Source organism: Paramormyrops kingsleyae, chromosome 3 (genome assembly GCF_048594095.1).
Source record: "Paramormyrops kingsleyae isolate MSU_618 chromosome 3, PKINGS_0.4, whole genome shotgun sequence".
NCBI lineage: Eukaryota > Metazoa > Chordata > Actinopteri > Osteoglossiformes > Mormyridae > Paramormyrops > Paramormyrops kingsleyae.
In genome coordinates, this window is record NC_132799.1 from 5775477 (window position 1) to 5798637 (window position 23161).

The 23161-nt window shown below is 48.8% G+C and overlaps 1 protein-coding gene across 1 annotated transcript; it reads left to right on the plus strand.

Annotated features, from left to right (window-relative positions):
• Window positions 1-11: 11 nt before the first annotated feature.
• Window positions 12-2530, plus strand: LOC111835738 (interferon regulatory factor 2-binding protein 2-A-like). Its single transcript, XM_023796346.2, has 2 exons — window positions 12-1079; window positions 1402-2530. Exons 1-2 carry the CDS (start codon window positions 266-268, stop codon window positions 2115-2117), a joined length of 1530 nt encoding a protein of 509 aa, XP_023652114.1. The 5' UTR covers window positions 12-265; the 3' UTR covers window positions 2118-2530.
• Window positions 2531-23161: the final 20631 nt, after the last annotated feature.

The window sequence follows — 23161 nt, forward strand, 5'->3', positions numbered from 1 at the left end:
CCGCAAGTTTAGTGTGCGGCGATGACGTCACTGCTCCACATTGAGCTCGCCGAGTAGTAGTGAGAGAGATAGATAGAGGCGCGCCGTAGTAAAGTACACACTGCCATGAAGTTCTGTTTGTTAACTACTTAATTGTTGTTGCTAGCAGTCAGGAGAGGAAGGCTGAAATATCTGAACTTGTTACATTGGTTTTTTGCTTGTGTAAGAGTAACACAGAATCAGTGGGCATTTGGGGGAAGGTTTTTTAATATTTTTTGGAGAAGCGATGTCGTCCGCGGCGGTTGCTGCTTCAAGAAGGCAGTCATGTTATTTATGTGACTTGCCCCGCATGCCGTGGGCTATGATCTGGGATTTTACCGAGCCCGTCTGCAGGGGATGTGTCAACTACGAAGGAGCAGACCGAATTGAGTTTGTGATTGAGACTACGCGGCAGCTAAAAAGGGCACATGGCTTCCAAGAAGGTAGATCTCCGGGACCGGGTAAACCTCAGCTCTCGGGGAAAGAGATTCAGTCCATCAACCATACGACGGGAGATCCCGGATCACGACCACCACAGCCCCTGGACCGCTATCCCCTAACCTCTGATCGGCCGCCAAGACTTGGTCCAGAATATCCGTCTGGGAGGCAGGCTAATGGAATTCCTATTCCAAATGGATTCCCCAAACCTGACGATCCCCCGGAGCTGAACCGGCAGAGCCCTAACCCACGCAGGACAAGCACGGTGCCCCCAAATTTAGTGCCTTTGGTTAATGGGAACATGCATTCTGTACACGCTGTCAACGGCAGACCCGGACAAATGGGACTCCCTTCTGCGTTATCGGCTCCGAATCCTAACGAACTGGGCAGCAAGAGACCGGCCTCTGTCTCCAGCACGGAGCATGAGAGGGAGGTGAAGGACAAGCACAGACCAGACAGCCTGACACCGGAGATCGAGGGCCACAAGAGCAGACCGGACGATTGGATGAATAAGGGCAAAACCGTAAGGGACTTATTACCGCTCCACCCTTTCGACAACAGGTTCAAAAAGGACCAACAGAGAGCAATGGGCTACGACACGGGCGCCGTCCCCTCAAAACCAGGTAAATATTTCAGTGATAGACTCCCAGAAGTGACAGCATGGCTTTCGTTTCTAACAAAACCCTTCTGAATGAGACAGACGCACTATGAGTCACCCCCCTCCTTTTCAGACGTGCTAACGGCTATTTCCGCATATAATAGCGATCCAGCTCATGGTGTATTGCATTGTTTCACACATATTTTAGTTTCGATTCTTATTTCCTGTCTATTTCCAAAATGCACTTATGTGGTGTTCTATAAAGCTTGAGTATGCATCATAAACGTTACCTTTAAGTGGTCCTTCGTCTTTTATTAATAAGCTGTTTTGCTTCCTGTATAAACCAGACCGAGGAAAGCATCCCCGGAATATGAAGAGAAAGCCCTCTCCGGAGCCCGAAGGGGAAGGCACGGCTGTGAAGCACAACGGAGAGGGACAGTGGGCACAACCGCCTGCCGAGGTCCTGAAGATGCCCCCGGTACCCCCGCCGACCTTCGCTTCACAGCCCTCCACCATATCGCCTCATTCCCGCACCACCCCGCCGGAGGCTGCGCAGAACGGACAGTCTCCTATGGCGGCGCTTATTTTAGCCGCTGACAACGCTGGTGGAAACAGCTCACCCAAGGACGCAAACCAGGTGCACTCCACCACCCGCAGGAACAGCAGCAGCCCCCTTTCGCCGTCCTCCATGAGCCAAAGGAGACTGGCCCAGAGGGACGTGTCCAGTGCAGGGACGCCGCACGTGCCCGGCATAGACCAAGTGCACCCCCAAAGCATTCCAGACTCGTCGGTGCCCAACAGCATACCCCTCTGCTGCACCCTGTGCCACGAGCGCCTAGAAGACACGCATTTCGTCCAGTGCCCGTCTGTGCCCTCGCACAAGTTCTGCTTCCCGTGCTCCAGGGAGAGCATCAAACAGCAAGGCGCTACCGGCGAAGTGTATTGTCCGAGCGGAGAGAAGTGTCCATTAGTGGGCTCGAATGTTCCATGGGCTTTCATGCAAGGTGAAATAACAACCATCCTTGCAGGAGATGTTAAAGTAAAAAAGGAGAGGGACCCCTGATTTTGTTTTAATGATTTTTTTTTTTTGAAAAAAGAAAAAACTAAAAATATAAATATATATAAATATGTCACTTGCATACCGTCAAAACAAAACTAACGGACTTGTACATAGCCTATTGGACACAAGGGAAGTGTATACTTCGTAAACATGGCTGTATAATTTTTGATTTTTGAATACATTGTGTTTCTATATTTTCGAAGATAAAGGTATGTACTCATTATAATGGACTACTTCCTTTTGTTGATGTTTTAGCAGTTTCTGATGTATTTTTAGGTTTGGTGGCAGTTCCTGTTAAACGTAGGTGTGACTAATGCTACTCATCGAGCACTTGGCAAAACTGAAATGCTTCTAGCTGTACTTGTAATGCACTTGTTAAAAATTGCCAAATACAGTTTCTGACCTTGTAATAATAACTTAGTGTCTGTGATTGCTTATTTTTGTTGTCGGGTACGTGGAAGCAAGGTTTCCCACGTATTTCTACATGTTCTTAATGCCCCGATGCAATACGCTCGGGGTAACGTGCCTATTGCGTTCGTGGCTGCAGTTACTTCAAAGTTACGCAACTTAACATATTATCGACGTAACTACAACGATGATTAAATCACTTAAGTTGCTCTCAAAAATGTCTTGCGAAATTTGCTTTTAATTTCTGGAGCAATAGGGCGCCAATGGTTCAGTTCAATGACTGAGTTCATTTACAAATTTGCTGTCTGGGTCAATTTGATCGTGTCTTGATTTAGGGCGTTAGGAACACTGCACTTATCCGAGACCCAGTTTCTCTTATCGGCTCAATGATTAATCATCTTGGAGTTTATCTACACACGTCTGTTGCCAATGTATAGTAAGATAATACACGTAATAGTACAGGGTAAGGTGAAAGACCGCGTACGACCTTGTAGGGATCCTGTTAAAACCGCAGAGTCAGGTATAATCGAGAACACAAGTCACAGGGTGTCAGTTTAACTTACACATAAAGTGACCTACGTAGCTTGCAATACAGTTCTGTGAATATTATGCGTCACGTGGTGTAACTTACTGAATCAATGCGTACCGCCTGCAGCCCGCTGGACTCTACGGCAACCAAACAAATGGTGCATATTTTTGTCTGGACAGAGACAACTATGCAGTTTATATGCGATTGTCTTGCCTGTCACGTTTTGTTGGGAATGGGTATAGTTTATTATATAAACAGAAGAACATGACGGTTTCCATCGAACATCTAGGCTACAATGTAATCATAACAAATGCAACGGTAACAACATAATGTACCACAGGGAGTCTATCACGTAATATGCACCACGTGTCTGTGGTTAAAATAGCTAACATATAACCTTCTGTATCTTTGATATGAAGATAACAGGCTTAACTTTTGAAGCATACGAATAAATATTTATATGGAGTATTACGTCTTTGAACAGGCGTTTTAAAATCTAACTGATATTTTGCTTGTTCATATAGTAGCTTTCGAGGTAAAAAATTGAAAACATGCAAAAACCAATGTAATCAAATTAAAGATGTAAACGATATATTTATATAACATGTTGAGATATCATTCAGATGAAATCGTCGTACGCACAATGCGTTTTTACCTTACTTTTATGATTTTAAGCGGCAATTGGTATTTTAGCAGAAGCGTATGTTTATTTGCCCGATCGAGCTGAAACTCGAAGGTGAAGAGGGCTGAAACGTGGGAAGGATAAGCACCGAGGGGCGATACGACGCACACGCCTCCGTTCACAATGTTTACCTTGGGGGGTTGCAAAACCTGATATGCAAGAAACAATTTCCGCGGCCTTACGAAACAGCAGGATCACCGGGAAGGCGAGGCGGTCACGTGAGCCGCGGCGGAATTCCTGAGTCACCGTCCGCTGTCTGCCCTTGTGCGGGAGCCGCGCAGGATGGATCTACAGGCGAATCGAGCCATTACGCACCAGGCTATAGCTTTGGGCACGGTTATGACCACCGGTTAACTCATCAGTAACCAGTCAAGAGATTGGAATGAGGTCTAAGGAAGAAAACATCGCATTAAACTTACATCACTGACCATTTTTTTTAACTGTTCGACCTACATTTGGAAATCTGTTTTTGAAACGTTGTATTTTCACCGATTCTGGGGGATTCTTTCTTGATGCGACGTGACTTAAAGCATAAATAAAAATAATATTTAAAGAAAAGAATATGTATGTATATGTAAGTTGTATTTTTTTGGACGAGATCCACATGTTTTACATAACGTATCACAGTCGTTGTCGCAAAGAGGAAACGCTGGTTCCGTTTAATGTAGGATAAATGTCTGTAAATGGTTTAGAGAGCGATTAGCCTCACATGCTATCATCTACGGGGGAAAAAACGCGTGTAATTCTTGACTTCATGCTAGCGAACGTGTTAACCCTCCCGACATCTTTCAGTAGGATTTCCCTGTGGTTGTCACAATCTAGTAATAGCAACTACGCGGGTGGCCACGTAAGTTAATAGAATATACAGCACAGTGTGAGTATATACTCAGCCTATATATAGGCCTATTGCAGATTAATAATTTCCCCTGGATATTCAGAATGGCTCTTTATTATCAGTCGCGTACATTCTTGCTAATAGCAATACATCATATACAGCATCGTAGTAGATAAAAAAACAGTTTGTGGCTTAAAGAAGAGACGACTTGGGGGCTTTTTTTGTTACAAGAACAGGTCAGCGGCATTGCCCGCGAGGCAAATGTTTGAAATTCCAGTCCAGAAAGATCATTTCTTTTCTGAAACACCTCTGCAACAAAAAACAGCAGCCACCACAAGATTACTAGGTTAACACAAATTATTTGGAAAAGTCAAAAGCGATTAGAAATCATTTTCACCCGGCATTGTTTTGCGTTCTGTGGTTTTCACAAAGCATTTTGTGGATTTGACGTTCCATTTTACTTGTGCATGTATGATGCTTTGTGAGCAAAGGATGACCGTCCTATATTAATGTAATATGTTATGTATCCAAACACACGAAGTGCAGACGCATTGCCTTAAGGGCTACTGCGGAAAGCAATTTCCGGACGAGAGGGGGAGACGCACCAGAATCGCTCAGCGTCATCATACGAACCCCCTTAAAGTCTAGTGCAAACAGATTATATTTAACTCTATCTCTGCTGTGCCTCACCCGATTATAGTTTATACCATAATGTTAGTGTTTCAGTTAACAGCAGAAGGTCCCCGTTTCCCCATATACTTAATATGTAATTTGCTCTGTAAAATCGGCCAGCATGAGTCGTTTCTCAAAACCATGACCGTCCCATAAATAATTTCTCCGACGTGTTGACTTAAACATTTTTTTTCTCAAGCTCACGGTAAGCGATGCATAAAGGAGACCAGTTCTCCGTTTGACTGCCGCCCAGTTTGCACACACTCTTTTCCAGAATGTCGGCCTTTGTACTCTCAGCCCAGCGTCCTCCTCCTTGCCAGACATTAAGCCATTTGCACGCCCTCACTTTCCAAACCACCCGAGAGCCTCGCATAACCATAACAAACTTATGTAAATATGGAACTATCAAAGGGTTTTGTCGTATCAGATCAGCTGTATCGTTTGGCAAATATAAAATATTACAGGCCTACAATTGCCCGGAGATTTAATAGGAAATGTTCTAAGTTCTTATGGATGGATATTTTATTGTGACGTTTATGGACCAAAACTACAAGCTACTGAACAAAATCCTAATACGGTTTAATCAAAAATCGGGTGCAGGAGAATGATTTGGGAGATTCTTTTAAGTTCAAAACTCATTGGCGATCTGGTAGGTCTGTGCAGGAACGCATTTCAATAAGGATACGGTCATGTCAATTATTTGCCTTACGCATGTTTTGACTATGGGGTGGGGAGCAAGTTCATGGTGAAAAGGGGCTGTCACACTGGTGAATCCGAAACAGTCCATTTCATTAGTCTGTGGTTCTGCGAAACGCCTCGTAACAACCTGAAGGAGTGAAAACGTTCCTTCCCGCATTCCAGATCTTTGCAGCACCGTCAAAGGAAATCACCAAGAAGGACAGGGAGGGGAGGGGCGAGAGATTCTCCAGCCTCACTCCCTATAATTAGACAGTAAGCAGGCGAGCCCCTGCCGCCATTAATCACTGTAGCCAAGTCCAAGAAAGGAATTTGTGTTCTGTTAACAATAGGTCTTTATCTGGGTAGGTTTATGCTAATCCAAATATAGTGATCGGATCTTTGGAACCCGGATATGTCATAACAAATTCTGGTTGCCGGGTAACTTTCAGAACAGTGTACTGAAGGCGTCTGGATGTACCGTGTCAGTACAAAGACAGGGGACGCCAGCATTGCCTGTTTGGTCTGTCCTTTTCGAAAGGGCAGAAATGTATACAGATTTTTTTGTTTCATTTTTACCTTGGTTTGGAGAAATTGTACTCCTGAAAGGTATAATCATATTAATTATTAACAATTTTGTAGGGGTAACTCAGCTATAGCAGCACCAGCCTACTGAATTATTGCGAAGATTTTATAACAGTGTACGGCGACAATTATTAATGAGGTTCCTGCGCATAATCAAAGATTAATCGAGCGATTTAAATTAAAAACAAGTTTTTTTTCCCCCAGATTTAGACAGTGATTGAACAACATGCAAGCGTGGCCACTGTAGCATGGCTAATTATTTAACCAGTTACCCAATAGGAGTACATGGACAATAAATTGCATCATGATTTTTCTCATTATTTCGAATACCGATGTTGTCGTCCATGGAATGAGATAACCTATCAAAATACAGATTATGTAATACTATCTGATGCACGTGTTGTTGTTTTTTTTGCAAACCATCAAAGATTCGTCATTCTTGTTTGAATTAAAATATATCACAATTAATCAAGTTACAGTTAAAACTTATTTCAAAGGCTAAAAATTACGAAACTGGTAATCAAAAGTACAAGCAGCTAATTGTCTTAAAGGACCGAGCGACGCTAACCTCACTTGTTAATATGCAACTGGCCTTCCTTGACAGAGCGAATGTTTGATTACCAAAGCACGATCCCCAGTTATTCCTGGGAGAGCCTTTGGACCCTGGCGGTCTTCTGATTGGAAATGACGGGGGATTGTGAAACTGGGGCTGGGGTAATTCTCCTCCCGGCTACCTGAATAGTTTCAGTAAGGTGCTGGAGAGGTCCCACGCACCTTGTGTGCCGTGGGCATGATTTGTATAACCAGCCATTTCATGAACTGCATTAAGGTACTTCAGGGTACACGATGAGAAATCTTTCCCTCATAAAGTCTGCGGTCAGCAGCAGAATAATTAATTACGTCCTGCTGAAACAATAAATGGCATCCAGACGCAATGAGGCATTTGTCAGTAAAGCATTTTGTGGCGAATGCGATCATCATCACCTGATCAGGGACGTTTGTAATCACATGCTCCACACCTGCTTAAGTATTTTCTGTGACTACAGTTTAATTCACCTTACATTTCAAACTGCTATGCTAGTTTTCCCCATTAGTGTGATAAAAGGGAAGCCCTCACTGGGGCAAATTGTAGTTTACATTATTATGATTTTTTCGTTTCTGGGTAGATGGTTTTGTTTAAAGTGCTTAAAATATCCCAGGGATCCACACTGCTTTGGCAAAGGTGAAGAAATCGGCCCTCTGATTGAGACTGATGCTGGAAAACCTTTAACTAGAGTTCATCTGCCATTTAAAATAAACCGGGGCCCAGTTTACGGTTCCGCTTGGCGATTCTCAAGTTCGCCGTAGTTCAAGTTGAGATGGCTTCTGCTGATGGCTGATTTGTTTATTAGTGTTTCTGCTCTCGCTGCGGGTAGTTGGGTTGGATCAAAATGCACGCCCACGCCGAGCATCTGATCGGGACCCTGCTGACCACGACCTACAGTGACGGTGAGTGAGCTTATCGTCAGATATCGTGTTGCCAAACTCTGTTGAAATGCACGTTTCAGTTCCACTTCGTCAACGGCTCCTGATGTGCTGATTAATCAAATCCTTAACGAATCTTTGTCTAACTGATGTTTCTTCCTGGAGTGCAGACATTGCTATTCATGCCTTCTGTACATTCAAACAGCATGGTTCTTCATTTAATGCATTGGTATAATGTAAGTATTGACGCATTTCCAACTGAGGTCATAATGAAACGTGATGTGTCCTCCGGAGCTTGTGTGTGTATTTTTAAATTTTTTTTGCACATTGCTGGCATGCCAATGAAGCTCACGCATTAAACAGCGATGCCAGATGTTAAACATCCCCAGACGCTTTTGGAAGGGTGCGGGGCACTAGGATAACTATAAGGGGGGGGGGGGGTTTACGTGTGCATGCTCTTTGGTTTATGGAGCAGAATGTTCCCTTTCGCCAACATCCTTCCCACAAATTTTTACATTTTTCTTTAAGCATTGGTGCTCCACTATTGGTACTTTGTCCTGCGGGGGAGGGAGGACATTCTGTTTTTAAATTTATAAATCCACAGATGAAAAGCGCGTACTTGGATAGCAGACTTGCCTTGGGTCGGCGGTGTCACGCTGACACAAACACACGGGCCTCACTGCTATGCGAGTGACGATCTGGAAGCTTTTAATCCAGGGGGGGGGCAAGGTTGGCTTATGCCGTCGGATCTTCCCTTCCTTCGCTGCGGACCAGCTGCGGGAAAGCAGGCCTGTGCTTGAAGAGCAGACCATGTGATGTGCAGAATTTTGGAAAGTGGAACCTGGACTTTATTAATCATATCTCTCCTTTCCAGGGGGGAGGGAGGACAAGGAGGAGGGTGACAACGAAAAAACGGGCAGACAAAAGGTGCCATTTTGCCAGGGAATGGAAAACTGAGCAAAAATGGCTCACAGCAGGGCGATGGGGAAGATTAACCTCAGCTTGGGTCTGGACTTAGTGGCTGGTGAAAACACAGACATGCACACAAACACACACACAAACACACACACACATGTATACGTCTGTATTCAAATCCTAATTGCATCAGTGACACCTTAACCCCTATTCAGCCCTAACCTTAACCATTAGTAACCGAACAAAATGCAAGACTTTTGGCATTTTTATTTTTTGATTGCAGTCACAGATTTGTTTTTTTTTTATATATATAAAATTGAGTTTCCCTTTGTGGGGAATGAAAAAATGGTCCCCATAATGTTAAAATAACAGTTTTTTTTATCACATTGTAGGACCATTTGATCCCCATAATTTAATATATACATGACCCACACACACTCATGCACTCATGTATAACCTGGACAAAATATGTTCAGGTGGGAATGAATTGATGTAAAGCGTTGTGATCACATGACTCACCCCCACCCCCCAAGCCCAGATAGTGCCCCCCCAGCTTTTCACCAGTCTAGTAGTCATCATCTGCAGGTGATTGTTATTGGGCCACAGTCTGGCTCTTTTTTTGTAATATTTATACATAGGGATTTGCAGCATTAATGGAAGAAAGAGGGTCTGCCAGAAGACATGCCTTTCAATGGTCTTGCCCCATTAACTGGGACTGACAGAATGCACACTTGTGTAATGAACCAGATAAGTAAGCAAGCTGCCCCCCCCCCCCCAACCGCTGTCCCTCCACCCATGTTGATGTGAGGTGACTAGTGGGGTTCATGTCATGGGGGGCATGCTGGCCGTAATCGAAAGAATCGAGCCTCTGGTGTCTGTTGCCCATCCGGTGCGCGACGCGTCTGGGGTATCTGCCCCTGTGAGCCCCCCCCCCCGGCTCCCTGGCTGTGGGACAGACAAGCAGGAGTTTCTGCTCCATCTGCCATTGAGAGTGTGTGTTTTGGTAAGAGGACAAGAAGGCTTTGTGTTCATTGTACGTTTGTCCAACTTGCGTTGGGAGGGGGGGGGATTAGTTTTTTGCTTCATTTTTTTTGTCCGTCTCGTGAAAGCAGTGTTGTTTCATGACCGAGCCCTCTATGTCCCCCAGACGACATTTCCAACTGGAATGCAGATGTTGCGTGAAGTTTTCCAAAGATCTGTCGATGGCAGCTCGCCCTGGTGGGGGGGGGGGGGGGGGGCTGTACTGAGGGAGGGGGATGCAGCCTTGGCCCAGCTGCTCCCTTACCCAAAACAACCCCACGCGCTGCACTTTAGCTGTTTAGCTGTGACAGAAAAATCCTGGCTTTTGGACCATCTGGCCAGGCGGGGTGAAGCTGCAGCAGCAGAATGTGGATGTTAGCTTAGCACTTAAAGGACGGTGAGACGACGAGGGATTAGGGCGGGGCTTTTTTTCTCCCTCCTGAGATCCTGCACAATCCCTATCCAGCAGGTAGAGAGGGTCTTACACGGTATAGCAGAAACATTTAGCCTGACGTCCCTGAGTGTCTTGCTGCTTTGAGAGGAGTGTGATGTAATTACAGCAGTGTGATCTGTCTGCGGGGACGATCCCATATGCTGGACTGTGTGTCTGTGTGTGCGGCCCAGGCGAGGTGGCAGGGGGGGCAGCCGGCTGTGATTACGGCAGCGGCCTTTACAGTCCGGTGCTGCCTTCTCCTCTGTCGGGGCTCAGTGGTGCATCATGGGAAACAGGAGTAGGTGGGGCAGAATATGGGCATGCGAGAGAGCACAGGCTCATCTCTTATATATAGGGTACATTCTGGGCACTGACCCCCAGCCCACTGCAGCCACCCTGGAAGAATTTTCTAGAAGTGGATCTTCAGCTAAAACCATTATAAGGCAATACAGTAGATAATTATCTTCAAGAATGACGCACATGCATCAAAAAGGGATAGCTGTGTTTGGTGTTCGGTGGAACGACAACAAGAAAGCATCCTCTGACAGCCCCCCCATTCTGGACACCTGCCATGTTGCATCAGCACTGAAGCTCCAATGGCGTGAAGTGTTTTAATGGAACTGGGGCTCTGCGTATAAGTGGAGCCTCCTGATTGGCTATAATATTCAACCTGGATTCCCTGCCAGAAAGCAAGGCGTATCTTCCCTGACTGCATGCTTTGGCACTTACACCTGCCTGTACGTAAATATGCACGCGGTCTATGACATCTTTTAATGGGAGCACGTTAAATTGCCGTCGCCTCGGGAACAGACGTCGTACCGGCACGAGGAACCAGATGCATGTCTTCGGCGATTCTGAATATTCGGCCTCATAAATCACGAGGCACGGATGCCACCATCGGCCGCTCTGGGGAGGGGGGCAGTGGGGAAATTGGGTGCGTATGCATCTGATCCGCTTTTAGGTCCATCTGCCGTCTGATCTGGCACATGGGGGGTGGGGCGGGGCCACAGGGTAACCTGCAATCCTTAATTGGGAGCACATGAGAACAGGGACTCCCGCCTGCAGCCAATGAGCAGCAAGCACTGACAGATTTCATCATGGGAGGGGGCAGTGAGATTTCTTGTTTCCCCTTTGCCCCCCCCCCCCCCCCCCCAGATTGGAACGTGTGCCACCTGCCGCTTAAATACCAAGAGGTAAAATATATAGCAATCATATGGGAAAGAGGCAAAGATCTATATTATATATATCTATGTTAAATGGGGGGGTCGGCCTTGTAGAGAGAGCGAGTCCCTCTCTGCGTTTTCCGCAGGATGGAGGAGGTTCCTGCTAAAGGCCCCCTCCTCGATGGCGGCTTCTGTTTAAGGAGCCTTATCAGATGGAGGCTGGTTCCTAGGGGATGTCGCTGCTGCTGATGTGGGGGGGGGGGGACATCTCACACGATGGATGAAATCACTGCGCAGCTTCGAGGGCAACCCCCTTGTCCTCCACTTTGACAAAAAAAAACTGGGATAATAAAAAAACAAATGAGATATTATATCCTGCTCTTCTCCCACTCCCTCGCTTCCTTTGTCATCTGCCTCTGGGAGTTCTCCCCCTCCGCTGCATACGCTCGCTCTCTCTCTCTCTCTCTCTCTCTCTCACTCATATCACTGTAAATCGAGTCTGTGAAATGGTAAGGAGGATCCTTTTCTTTCCCCTGAATATCGGAACGAGGCTGTTTGTGCTTCTGGAATGTTTTCCTTTTGGATCTTGGAGTGCTGCCAGATCACAAAACTAGAGCGAGGAGAGAGAGATAGAGAGAGAGAGAACAACGGAGGGGGGTTATACAGTGAGGGAGAGAGAGAATAACAGGGTGGAACGACAACATGGTGAGACAGGCGCAGTGAGAGATGAGGGGGAGAGAATAGAATGGACACAAAGACGCTATTTTTTTCTTCCAAAGAAATGCCCCTGACACAATCACCTTTCATACTTTCAGATACTGTCCAGTGCCTGCAGCTTTTACTTCAGTTAAGACCTCAGCGTTCTTGCAGCAAACATGATGGGTCTGCATCCCAATATAGTGCCTCGGTCTCTGCAGTGTCTGAAGTACATAGCTCTCAGGCAGGGCACAGACACCTGTGCTGGAACTGGAAAGGGGTCCTCTCATTTCACGCAGGCACCTGACTGGATGCCTCGCTTCAATCTGTTCGTCTTTCAGCCCCTTTACCAGGAACGACATGGAGGCCATGGTAATTAACAGAATCCTTGCTGTGTTCGCATGTCACTCTAAAAATAGGCCTGGATTTTTTTTTTTGGGGTGCTGTGACAGGGCTAAGAGGCAAACCTAATCTGTGGTTTTAATAAGGACTGGAGGGCAGTGTTCAGATGAGGGATAAGCAGTGTGTAACCTTTACTGAGGTACAGCCAAGCCTGATTTTCAGATTTAATCTCTGCGTAGCATTGAGGGATGTGTTTATTCTGGATGACCGGCGAATTACCTGGATGGAGGCTTTATCAGATGCCACGCTTCAAATGTCAGGATGCGCACGGTAATAGGAAACAGCCAGAAACCACTTTGAAAATTAAAATAGGAAAAAATCTGAATAGAGGAATAAGACGGCCTTTTAGCTGGAGTCCAGGAGGCTTCATTAATCACAAAGCCACACAATATGGAGGAGTTACCATTGGGTGACGGTAAAGAATGGACCACTGCAATGGTCCCGAGTGACATTGTGGAAGAGCATTGAGGAACAGCGATTTTCGCATCATTCGCACATCCTGCATGATCATTGGTCAATGGTAACCAACCATCGACCAATTAGTGTTCAGTCAGTAACAGGTGCATGATGAGCTTGATCCCAGCCTGACCGTTCCTGCTTCGTCCAGACATCACCCCTGTTTGTTGTTTGGAGAAACTTCTGGGCTCATGCAGCGCATCAGTGTGACACAATGATCGACTCTATACCAGGTAGCATTAAACTGCCATATTCCTTTCTGGGGTCACTCATGTGCTTTTGGGTGAGAGATCTATTTTAATGTAAATGGATCTATTTAAAAATTTACCCTGGATATGGGTGTTGGCCTTAATTAAAGGTAATAATAGTAACATTATTAATATTTCAGCTGGATGCTTGAGGAAGATCAGAAAATATCATAAGCTGACGTCAGGTGACTTGGTTTTCCAAGTCCGGCTGAACCCTTGGCAGATCCTTGGAGGATGTCAGGAGAAGTTGCCTCACAGCGGCGCTACAGGTGCCTCCTGGTGTCCTCTCCTGCTGGATGTACAGTCAGGATCAAGAGGGATGTGTGTCACAGGGAGATTAATCTCCAGGGCAACCGCCGCGGCCTCTCGGAGTAACGGCAGCGATCAAGGCGATCGACCTCTTCCCGCTCGCCCTTGAGGTGTCGTCGTGGCCTGCTTTTGAGTTGACGGATTGTGCTTTCGGGGACTTATGGGAAAAAATAAAGGTGCCACCCTCCCTCCTAATACTTCCAGGCATCGCTTTCCCCGCCAGGAGGAGGATGAGGAGGGTCAGGCTGGTTGGGGGAGGGTTTTACAGGAGCTTGGTTGCGATGAGTCACCCGTGCAGCTGTAGTGGCAGGACGAGCAGCGGCTGCTTAGGAAGCTGTATTCCGAATCCCCAGAAGGACGTCGCTGCTGTGTTCTGGAGGGTCGGATTTTAGGCGAAATAAATATCCAGCCTCACTGACTAAGACAAAGGAATGCAGGGCCGCCTCCGAAAATAACCGAGGTCCTCAGCGCCCCGGGGCTCGCCTGGGGAGGCGTTCGGGACCCTGCACCTGCTGGTTTTACTGCCCCCAGTTCTTTGCGTAAGGGTTCCAGGAAGCATCTGGAATGGAATGGGGGCCGGAGCGTGGCCCCCGGCTCCTCCCCAGCAGCTGGGAATTTGGCCGTGAGGGCTGGATGTCAAATGTCAGGGGACGAGGGGGCTCCGGGCGGTGATGTCATAGCAGCATCGCCGGCACCACCTGGACGAGTGTCCGGCGTGGAGCTAAAAACGCGACGCTCTCACCGGGTTCTCGCGCGTTACGTAAGCGCGCGAGTGGGAGCGCCGCTTCCGGGGGAATCCGCCGCTGCGGCGCATCAATCGGCCCGGAGCGGCTCTCACTTCCCCCGCCGACGCGCTGCACACTCCAGTGCGATTCTCAGTACCCCACACCCAGCCTGGCAAGGCGGTTAACGGTGATTTATGTAACGCGTCTGGCAGGTGGCGGCCGCGTTCTGTCGCCCCCCCCCTTTGCTGCTGCGTTGATGTTTTTTTCTCTCTCTTTATAAATGCGGATTTTTGATCTTTGATCCCCTCCGCTCACGCCGGAGGAATACCCAGGCCTTCCACATCCAGGAAGATGCTTAAGCTAAACGGCTCCCCCTTGCCTCTGTGCTCAGCCCTGTAATGAGATTTGGGGCGACCCCTCCCTGCCCTGGGGTGGTGTATTTCTGGTGGGAGGGAGGGCTGGGTGGGGTGGGGTAGTGACGAGTGCGGGAATCGACCCTGTGGCTACTAATAACAGGCTTTGCCTTCATGCTCTTCCTTACTCACATCTGGTATCCTGTAATGGAGGGAGTCAGAGGGGCCGGGGGGGGGAGGGGGGGGGGCAGCTCGTCCTCCCACTTGGCAGAGGCGACGGGGCCATCAGGGCCATCCAATGTCAGGGGCTTGGAAATCACTCTGCTGAGCCAGTCAGTTGTGTTCAGCTGGGGGATATTTCTGTTTGGGAGGGGGGAATGTTCGAGTTGGCTGGGCGCACCGCCAAAGGTAGAATAGAGGAGAACTGGGAGTCGGGGGTGGAGGGGGCAGGGGTGTCTGCGGGGTGGAGGGGCAGATGTAAGGGAGAAGCTGTACGCTAGACTGTTTCGAAAGCATACGGCAGCTTCTGGAACCTTCTGCTGCTGAGGCCCGGTAGACCGGCAAGTCGATCGTGTACATTGTAGTGCTCAAGGTTGGGCACAAACACTGCGGTCACATGGCGGCAAACGACGTGAATGAAACATTGAAAATGCGGCTGTTTATCCGCCTGCCTTGCCTTACAGGTCCTTGCTGAAGCCGGCCCAGGCCTGACCGCGCTCTGGAAGGATGATTCACACGTTACGCGCACGTACGCCTTTCCGGCCCCTTGAATAATAAAAGCAGGATCTAGACTGGTAATAAAACAGGAGAGTCCTGCGGCTGGGACTGAGGTTACGGGATGGGGTCACATTGCCAGGGAAGGAGCCCTGACCGCATCAGTTCCGATTGATCCGACAAACACGTGGGTTCAGATTTCTGATTTTGGGATGGTGTGGAAAGCGGGGGGGTGGGGGGGTGGGGATAGTGGAGTTTCTGGATTGGTGCAGTAACCAGCCAGACATCGACTGATACCCTGTATAGGTTTGAATCCCTGGGGGCGTCTTTGGGCCTGTCTGTAGGTGCTGCCATATTCCGTGTCATAGGTTCACAGCCCAGAAGAGAGGTGCTTACTCACCGTCGTTAAAGTCGCTGTATCTAAGCCATCAGACACGCTTTTAGCGGTGATAGCCAGTGCCTGCGTTCAGTCGCGTCTCCCCAGGCGAGGGGGGGGGGGGCGGTAAGGAGTGGCTGGAGGAGAGGAGCTCTTTGTGGGACCAGTGGACCCTCCACAGGAGTTAATCCGCCCTGTCGCATGCCGCACCCCCCGCAAGCAGGTTGCATCATAGCACATACTGAGGGGAGGCATAAATTCTTGCATGCTGAGTGTATCGATTGTGCTGGAGATAAGAAGCAGATGCATGACTGACAGGGAAACGGCTCCCAGACTCGCAGATGGATGCCATGACGGAACCCTGCTTTTTACAGAAGAAGTGGAGCAGGGAACCCGAAGCAGGACAGCATTCTTCGGCGGGAGACGCGGCGCGACGCGAACGCTGGCGGACTTGGCAGTGAGCGCGAAACAGGATTCCGTGTCTTTGACTGTCAGGCCTGGGGGTGGAGGGGGGGGGTGCTAACAGCGTTCTGTAGACAGGCAGCAGAGAGAAGAGAGTCATGGTGATCCTGTTTGGGGGGGGGGACCTTCCGCTGGGCATGGTTATGTGTAGGACCAGTAAAGGCAGAATCCTTATAGCACCTGTGACACCAGACATTCCTGTATTGGTGGGGGGGGGGGGGGGCGCCTGGATTGTAGCTTTTATTTGACAATTAATTCAGTTGATTTTGTTTGTAAATTGCATTTCTGCTGTGAATGACGACACTGCATGACCGGACTCATTGTAAAGTTCACTCTCCTACCCCCCAGCCCCCCCCCCCCCCCCCCCCACCCTGGAGGGAGTATAATAATAAAAAGAGTATGCAAAGGGGGGCTGGGGGTCATCGTGTTTGGAGTAGCACAGTGATGAACTGTTTCCAAAAAATCAGCACAGAGTGGGATGTGGGATTAGAACAGTGTTTAGGAAACTGGGGGGGGGGGGGGGGCAGCGTGGAAATGTACGGAAGGAAGGATCTGGAGTGATGCTTCTCTCGGAAAAAGAATGCGTCGGACCAGCTGTTGCCATGGAAACAGCAGCTTCGCATTGAGTGTTGAAGTTCTCCGAGAACATGAACACACACACACACACACACACACGGCGTCAGATGCCACTGAAGGGGAAGGTGATGTCTTTGGCTGTCTCCGGGACCTGTTAGCTCGGGATGGGTCATCACGCCACAGAAGGTACCGGAAGGGTCTGCAGGATGAGCACGACAACTCGGCTGTCATGGTCTGTTTGAGGATCTGGGAACACTTAAGAGAAAAACGGTGAGAGTTATTGTTCTGGGGCTTCAAACGTAATGAATTTTGATTTTTAAGACGGTGCCCCCCAGTGGTCACGGTGAGCGTGTCAGCCCGTGCCTCGCTGTGTTCTGAAAATAAAAGAGTCTGCCTTCTGATTCCGGGTATCTGGCTCCCGGCGGAGCCGTCAAAATCGCTTCTGTCCCCCGGCGAGTAATAGCGACATCTCGCTGAGCTTCGGGTTGGGCTGTAATCACCAGCCGCGTATCCGTGACTTTTGGCAGCTCTGCCCACGTCCCCCCCCCCCACCCGCCCACAGTGTGCACACATGTCTTGTGCCCGACTATGATCTGGCATCTCTGAGATACCCTCTGCCTTGAAGTCTGCACCCTGATTAAATGCATTCATCTCCAAATATCCTCCTTTCAGACAGCTGAGCTCGGCCCTAATTAAAATTCCATTCACTCTTTGGCAAAACTGGGCCAAGGTGGATCTCTTTCCATCTTCCTCTCCCTCTTTCCATCTTCCTCTCCCTCTTTCCTGCCATCATATGTGCGGGTGATTTTTTTAAGCACGTGGAGAGTCGTAAGAAAAGAAGTTAGCGGAACCCTTCGGAATTATGCGGATTTCTGCATGAATGGTTCTGAGAATCCAAAATGTAAACAGATCTTCGTGTAAGACAGGGTCTCCAACCTCTCCCTTTAACCAGGGACCGAGAAATAAAAATAGACCAGAGCAATCAGTAATGTGTGATTTTATAAATAACTAAGAGCTCAAGGGTTATAAATCCAACTAAATGCTTTGCAGTCTTATGAGGTTCACAAGCGCCTCTTCTGAAATCCTCTGAAATCGCTGTCGAATGGGTTATATTGCACTTAAAAAAGAATTTTCCTGTGAAAGGCAGGTAACCAAAACTGTTTTTTTTGTAGGGCAAGGCTGTTAAAGCTCATGCTTGAATTGATTACCTCCAATTACCGTCTTTTCAAGTGGTCGTTATCCTCAAGGTTCATAAAGTATCAACGGCACGACGTCGTTGTAGCTATTTGTTCAATAAAGTCGGGGGAATGTAGAATGTCGCGTGTGTCCGTTAAATTAGATTGTCGTTATTATTTCAACTTAGTTGAAGATCAGATCACATTTCCGGCGCGTTCACAAACTTTTTGTTAGAGGTGTTGAACGGGACCTTGGTTTTGGGGAATGTGACTGGATTGCAGATAAGGTTCCTCACGGTAAACTTCTTGCCTATTGCATAACAGACTGAACCCCCCCACCCCCCCACCGTCCGCAAAACACGGCACACACAAACCAGTGAGATTAAGTGCCCGTAGGGAGTCTTACTGGATTAACTGTTTAACGCTTGTTGGCTTTCTGGGCTCGTCACCCAAAGGACACCATCCTTACTGCAGCCTGAGGGGGGGGGGGAGTGCTGTCAAGATGGTAAGTGGTCAGGCGTATTTGAATGTTTCAGCTTCTGTACCTGCCTGTAGGGCAGGGTTATTCAACTCACAGTCCTCGAGGTCCGAGCACTGCTGGTTTTCCAGCCTTCCTTTACCTGTCAGTCAGGTGTGAAGCCTCTGACCAATCAGAATCTCCTATCATTATTAAACTAACTACCTGGGAGAACTGAAAACAAGGCCTGGATTTCGAATCGAGGTCCAGAGTTGAAGAACTCTGCTGTAGGGGAACGTGGTCCTGCTGGGGAGGGGGATTCCTTTGTTTGAAGTCATCCATCCCCAACACCTTCATTGCAAAAAAAATCACATTGCAGCTAGTGTTGCTGGGGGGGGGGGTGTACAAAGTGCTACCTTTGACACCACAGTGACTGACCTGAATCTCACCCTATACTGCAACTGAGTGTGTTTGGTCTTGCTGCTTATTTCTCAGCTGAGAAATGAAAATGTTTTTCTTTTTTTTTAATGACTATCAGGTGTTTCGTCTGAAGACTTGGCCGTTAGAGGTCTCTCTTTACGGCTGCTCTGTTGGTTAGCTGTGACTCATTTTAATAAGGCTTCCATGAAGCAAGGAATCCATCTTTCTTCCAGCTGATTGTCAGGGTCATGTGAGCAGAGGCTGTCCCAGGCAGCACTGGGCACAAGGCTGGGGTGCATCCTGCATGGAATGTGGGTGCCACACAGGACACACACTATGGACATCTCAGAGACAACATGCAGCTGCATGCCTTTGTGAGGAAACATACCAACTTCACACATAGAACAGAGGCGGGATTCGAACCCCAGGTATGTGAGGCAACCGTATTAAATACTGAGCCAACTGTACCGCCCACACACAGGAAAAAATATCTGTTTGTGCTGGTATTCATATTCATGAACCAAATTGGTTCCCAGGAATCTGAGGTCAATTTCCCAAGACAAGCCTTCTCCTGAGGCTTAGAATAGGAACAAAGGCTCGGGGTCAAAGGTTGACATGTCAGGTACTTCCTGTCTCTTTCATTGACTTGACGTTAAGGTCGTTCCAGCTTTGTTCCGCGATGATTATGCCATACATCAAGGCAGAGGGGTGTGTACTTTCTCAGAGTATGGTTCGCCCACATAGCTAGGGGCCTTCATGCAAGCTCGTGGAGTGATTTCAACATAGTCAGTGTTGTTCTCACCCCTGTTTAGGATGGGGGGGCTGGGGGGGTGAAAAGTGGTGGTGGATTTGGATGCCAGGAGTTCTTGGAACGTTCTGGAACGTGGCCCCCCTGATGTCTCCTGCGAGTGGAGCAGCGACAGCCTCCATGCCTGGACTTGCTCGGAGATGCATAGCGGGGCAGAGGCGGCCAGTTATTTTTGGATCTGTGTTGCAAACAACTTTGGGGGGGGGGGGGTTGGGTGTTACCGGGGGTGATCTTGTTCCCATGGCTTCCTAAGCCTCAGTATCACACCAGACACCCCTGCTGTTCATTCGCTGTATACTTCTCTGAACATCAGAGCATGGAACGTAGGATGGTGAAAAGAGATGGGGGGGGGGGTGATTTCAGCTTGTCAAAGGGGACTGTTTGGAATTGCTACATCAACGATATTCCTGGGTGTTTCCTGTTTTCATGATGCCTGTACTCAGACCCCAGAATAGCTAACCTTACATACATAACCTTATGTTCTTTGTAAACAGATTCTGTACTGTGCCGCTTTGAACAAAACAGCTTGGAGCGAGTGTATATCACGCGCTGAGTGAGATACTGCAGCGCCCGTGCGATCTGACAGGTCGATGGTGGCCTGTTGGGGTCTGAAACCAGCTCTTTCCCCCCAATACAGTCAGAGTTCCGCGCCAATGGGCTGTGGAGCCACAAGCTACATAGTTTCACTTTTGCGACCTGAGCATTGCGAAATCTCTGCGTTTCCCAGAGCCTGTGTCACCTCCTGGATGTGCTTACACATATTATAGCTGTGTGAGCAACGATGAGGTCACATGGTACTAATGCACGAATGGCGTTCGACCTTGTCATTGTTATATATATGTGTTTATATGTTTGTATATATAGCTATTTCAAATAGTATGACTACTAATTAAAAGATCCTTGTTAATCATTATGTCTCAAGGGCAGGCCGGTTCCCTCCGGTTTTCCATGTGTTTTTCCTGGTGTTTTCCCAGCAAGGCCATGCTGGAATGCTGAGAGAATTTTCCGCTGTATGTTTAGCTATCATATTTCATCCTTGAGGCAACGTCAATGGTTACTCTTCGAGAAGGATTGTCGCAGTGTGTCATTAATTGCACTGGAGCCATGCTGCTGTTTATCCTGTAATACTGAGGGCGAATACAGGCCGACTGGCTGTAACTGAATAGCCAATAAGAGCTGGTTTTGGTGGGACGATTAGCCAAACAGCACAGCCGTGACATATCTCATTTTTGAAGTCGTTGGTCACCTCGGATGAGGTGATGTCGTTCCTCCGTCCGTGAGAGTGTGTCGTCAGGCTGCCCGGTCGACGAGGAGAAGAGCGCTGTTTCCGTGACAACGTCGCAGATGCTGACGTTGCATCACCGGTCGAAGTCCTCCTTTCAGTCCGTGGCAGTTTGGCTAATTTTAGCCCTCAGACGGGTGTCCTTGCAGAACGAGGATCTTGGTGCTTCGCTGTGCTGCCGCCTCGACGTTCATGTGACCCTTAACCCCCACCCCCCCCACCTTTCCTTCCCCCTAAACAGGGATGAATTGTTTATAGAAACAGAACAAGCATTTAAAAAGAGCACCCCAAGTCTTTTTTCTGCCCGCTGGATGCATTCTGCAACACAAACAAAACAACTGCTTTGTTACTGCTTAGACAAAATGCCTTTGTTTCTTTCCCCCCCCCCCCCTGGCTGGTGGATGACATCTCCCCGGCCCAGCCCCATCAGCTTCCATCGATACGTCATGCTCTGGCCGGGTTAGATATCATCATTTGGGGCCATGGGATTTTTATTCGACTTACTCAGTTCATGGCTCAGTTCAGGGTTAGATGTTTACTGAAGTCACTCAGTAAATACTATCGATCAAGGGTCGGGCAGTTCGTCTGGGTTCCGTCCTGGTCTGTGACCCCCCCCCGCCGTGCCACGTGGACGTGCTGTGAGGCACATGGATGCTGGTGCACGCAAGGTTAAGAGTAAAGACCTGTATGCCTCACCTTGCCGTTACAGGCCGGTGTTTATTATCGGACCGTCTCGCCACCGCGGCCATGGCGTGATTAGGATGGGGGCCAAGGGTCAGTGCCAGGAGCAAGGCATGATGGGACAGGTCTGAACGGAGAGGGGAAGGTATGAGGAAGGGACGTGTGAAATCGGCTGCCGCAGGGACATTGTCTGTTAAATCTCTGCAGGAGCCGGGGTGGGGGTTACTGATTTACGGGAACTGGAGTGAGGAGCAGGGAGACACACGGGGGCCATTTTCTTGTCATCCTTGGAACGTCAAACCGAGACTCTGAACAGGAGTCTGTCAGCTTTGGAATTCTGCATTTAGCTTTTAATAGTGTGGCTCTCACCAAATCCAGAATGGCGGCTTCCTGTGGTTTGTAACAAAGCCGATTCCTCTCTTGAGCTCTGAGCCCAAAGAAATATGTGTGTGTGTGAGTCTGTTATTTAGTTCTCTCTCTTGCTAACGACTCTGTTTCTTGGTGTTGGTCATCTTGAACGGCAGTGGCCCCCGGGGAGAAGTTTTCTGACCTGTTCCTATGGAAACGGACCTGGTGGTGGCACCCAGGCTGCCTGCTGAGGGCTGGTAAGATAAGGCCCCCCCCCCCCCCCGTCACCAACAGCACTGTACATTATAGTACAAATCGACCGGGGGAGTGGTGGGGGATCTCGGTTCCGCCCGTGACCCGGGGAAAGGTGATCCCCAGCGCGGAAGGGGAGCCAGACGGCCGGCTGAGCGAGGCCATTCTGGGGACAGTCTCGGAATCCTGGGCATTCCGGGCCTCTGCTTCACCGCCAAGGGGGCATCAGAGCGTAGGGGAATGTGGGGGGGGGGGGGAGCAATGCACATTCCCTCGGCTATGTCGCGAAAACACATCCAGGGGCCTGGGTACCGAATGACGGTATCAGCCGATAGGCTCTGACACGCCACGCATGCTGAGACTGCGCGCTCCGCCTGATCCTCTTGGGACTGATCTCCATTTTGATAAAGCCTCGGAATTCGTGCCGCCTTTAAGTCGCTCGGCACTAAAAATGCCAGCTGTCCGACGTAGGATGTGTTTTGTGAGCGCGGAAGCCCAGCCTGGGTGTTTTCTGGGTTTATGCGCTGATGTCACGCGGCCGCTGACAGAGCAGGCAGGGATTTGTATCGCTGCCTTTCCTGCCTCGGTACCTGTCCTCAGGCTGCTCTGGGAAGGAGTCTCCCACATTTCCTTTGTAAGGCCTAATCCCTGCTGAGCCCTTTAATCTACACTCAGCTCCCGCCCCTGCGCCCCCCCCAGCTGCCCCAGGCCTGGGGGTGAGTCTCGTGGATGTGATGAGGCTGCAGCTTGCTGAGGGCCCTCCCAGACTTTGACAGAGAAGGGCCAGCCTTCAAAGTCATTCCCTCTCACCCCCCCCCCCCACCGTTGCCGTGGCCATTACAGCTGCAGGATCGGCCACACCCCCGCACTTCGTTTCAGCAAGAGGACTCCTTCTTAGGGGCCATACCTCTGCTGAACATCTGCTG

What these genes read in the sequence shown, in the direction of transcription:
- LOC111835738 (XM_023796346.2), top strand. Translation starts at nt 266, where the DNA reads ATGTCGTCCGCGGCGGTTGCTGCTTCAAGAAGGCAGTCATGTTATTTA. An exon ending in CGCCGTCCCCTCAAAACCAG is followed by an intron (nt 1,080 to 1,401) that starts GTAAATATTTCA and finishes TGTATAAACCAG; the next exon opens with ACCGAGGAAAGCATCCCCGG.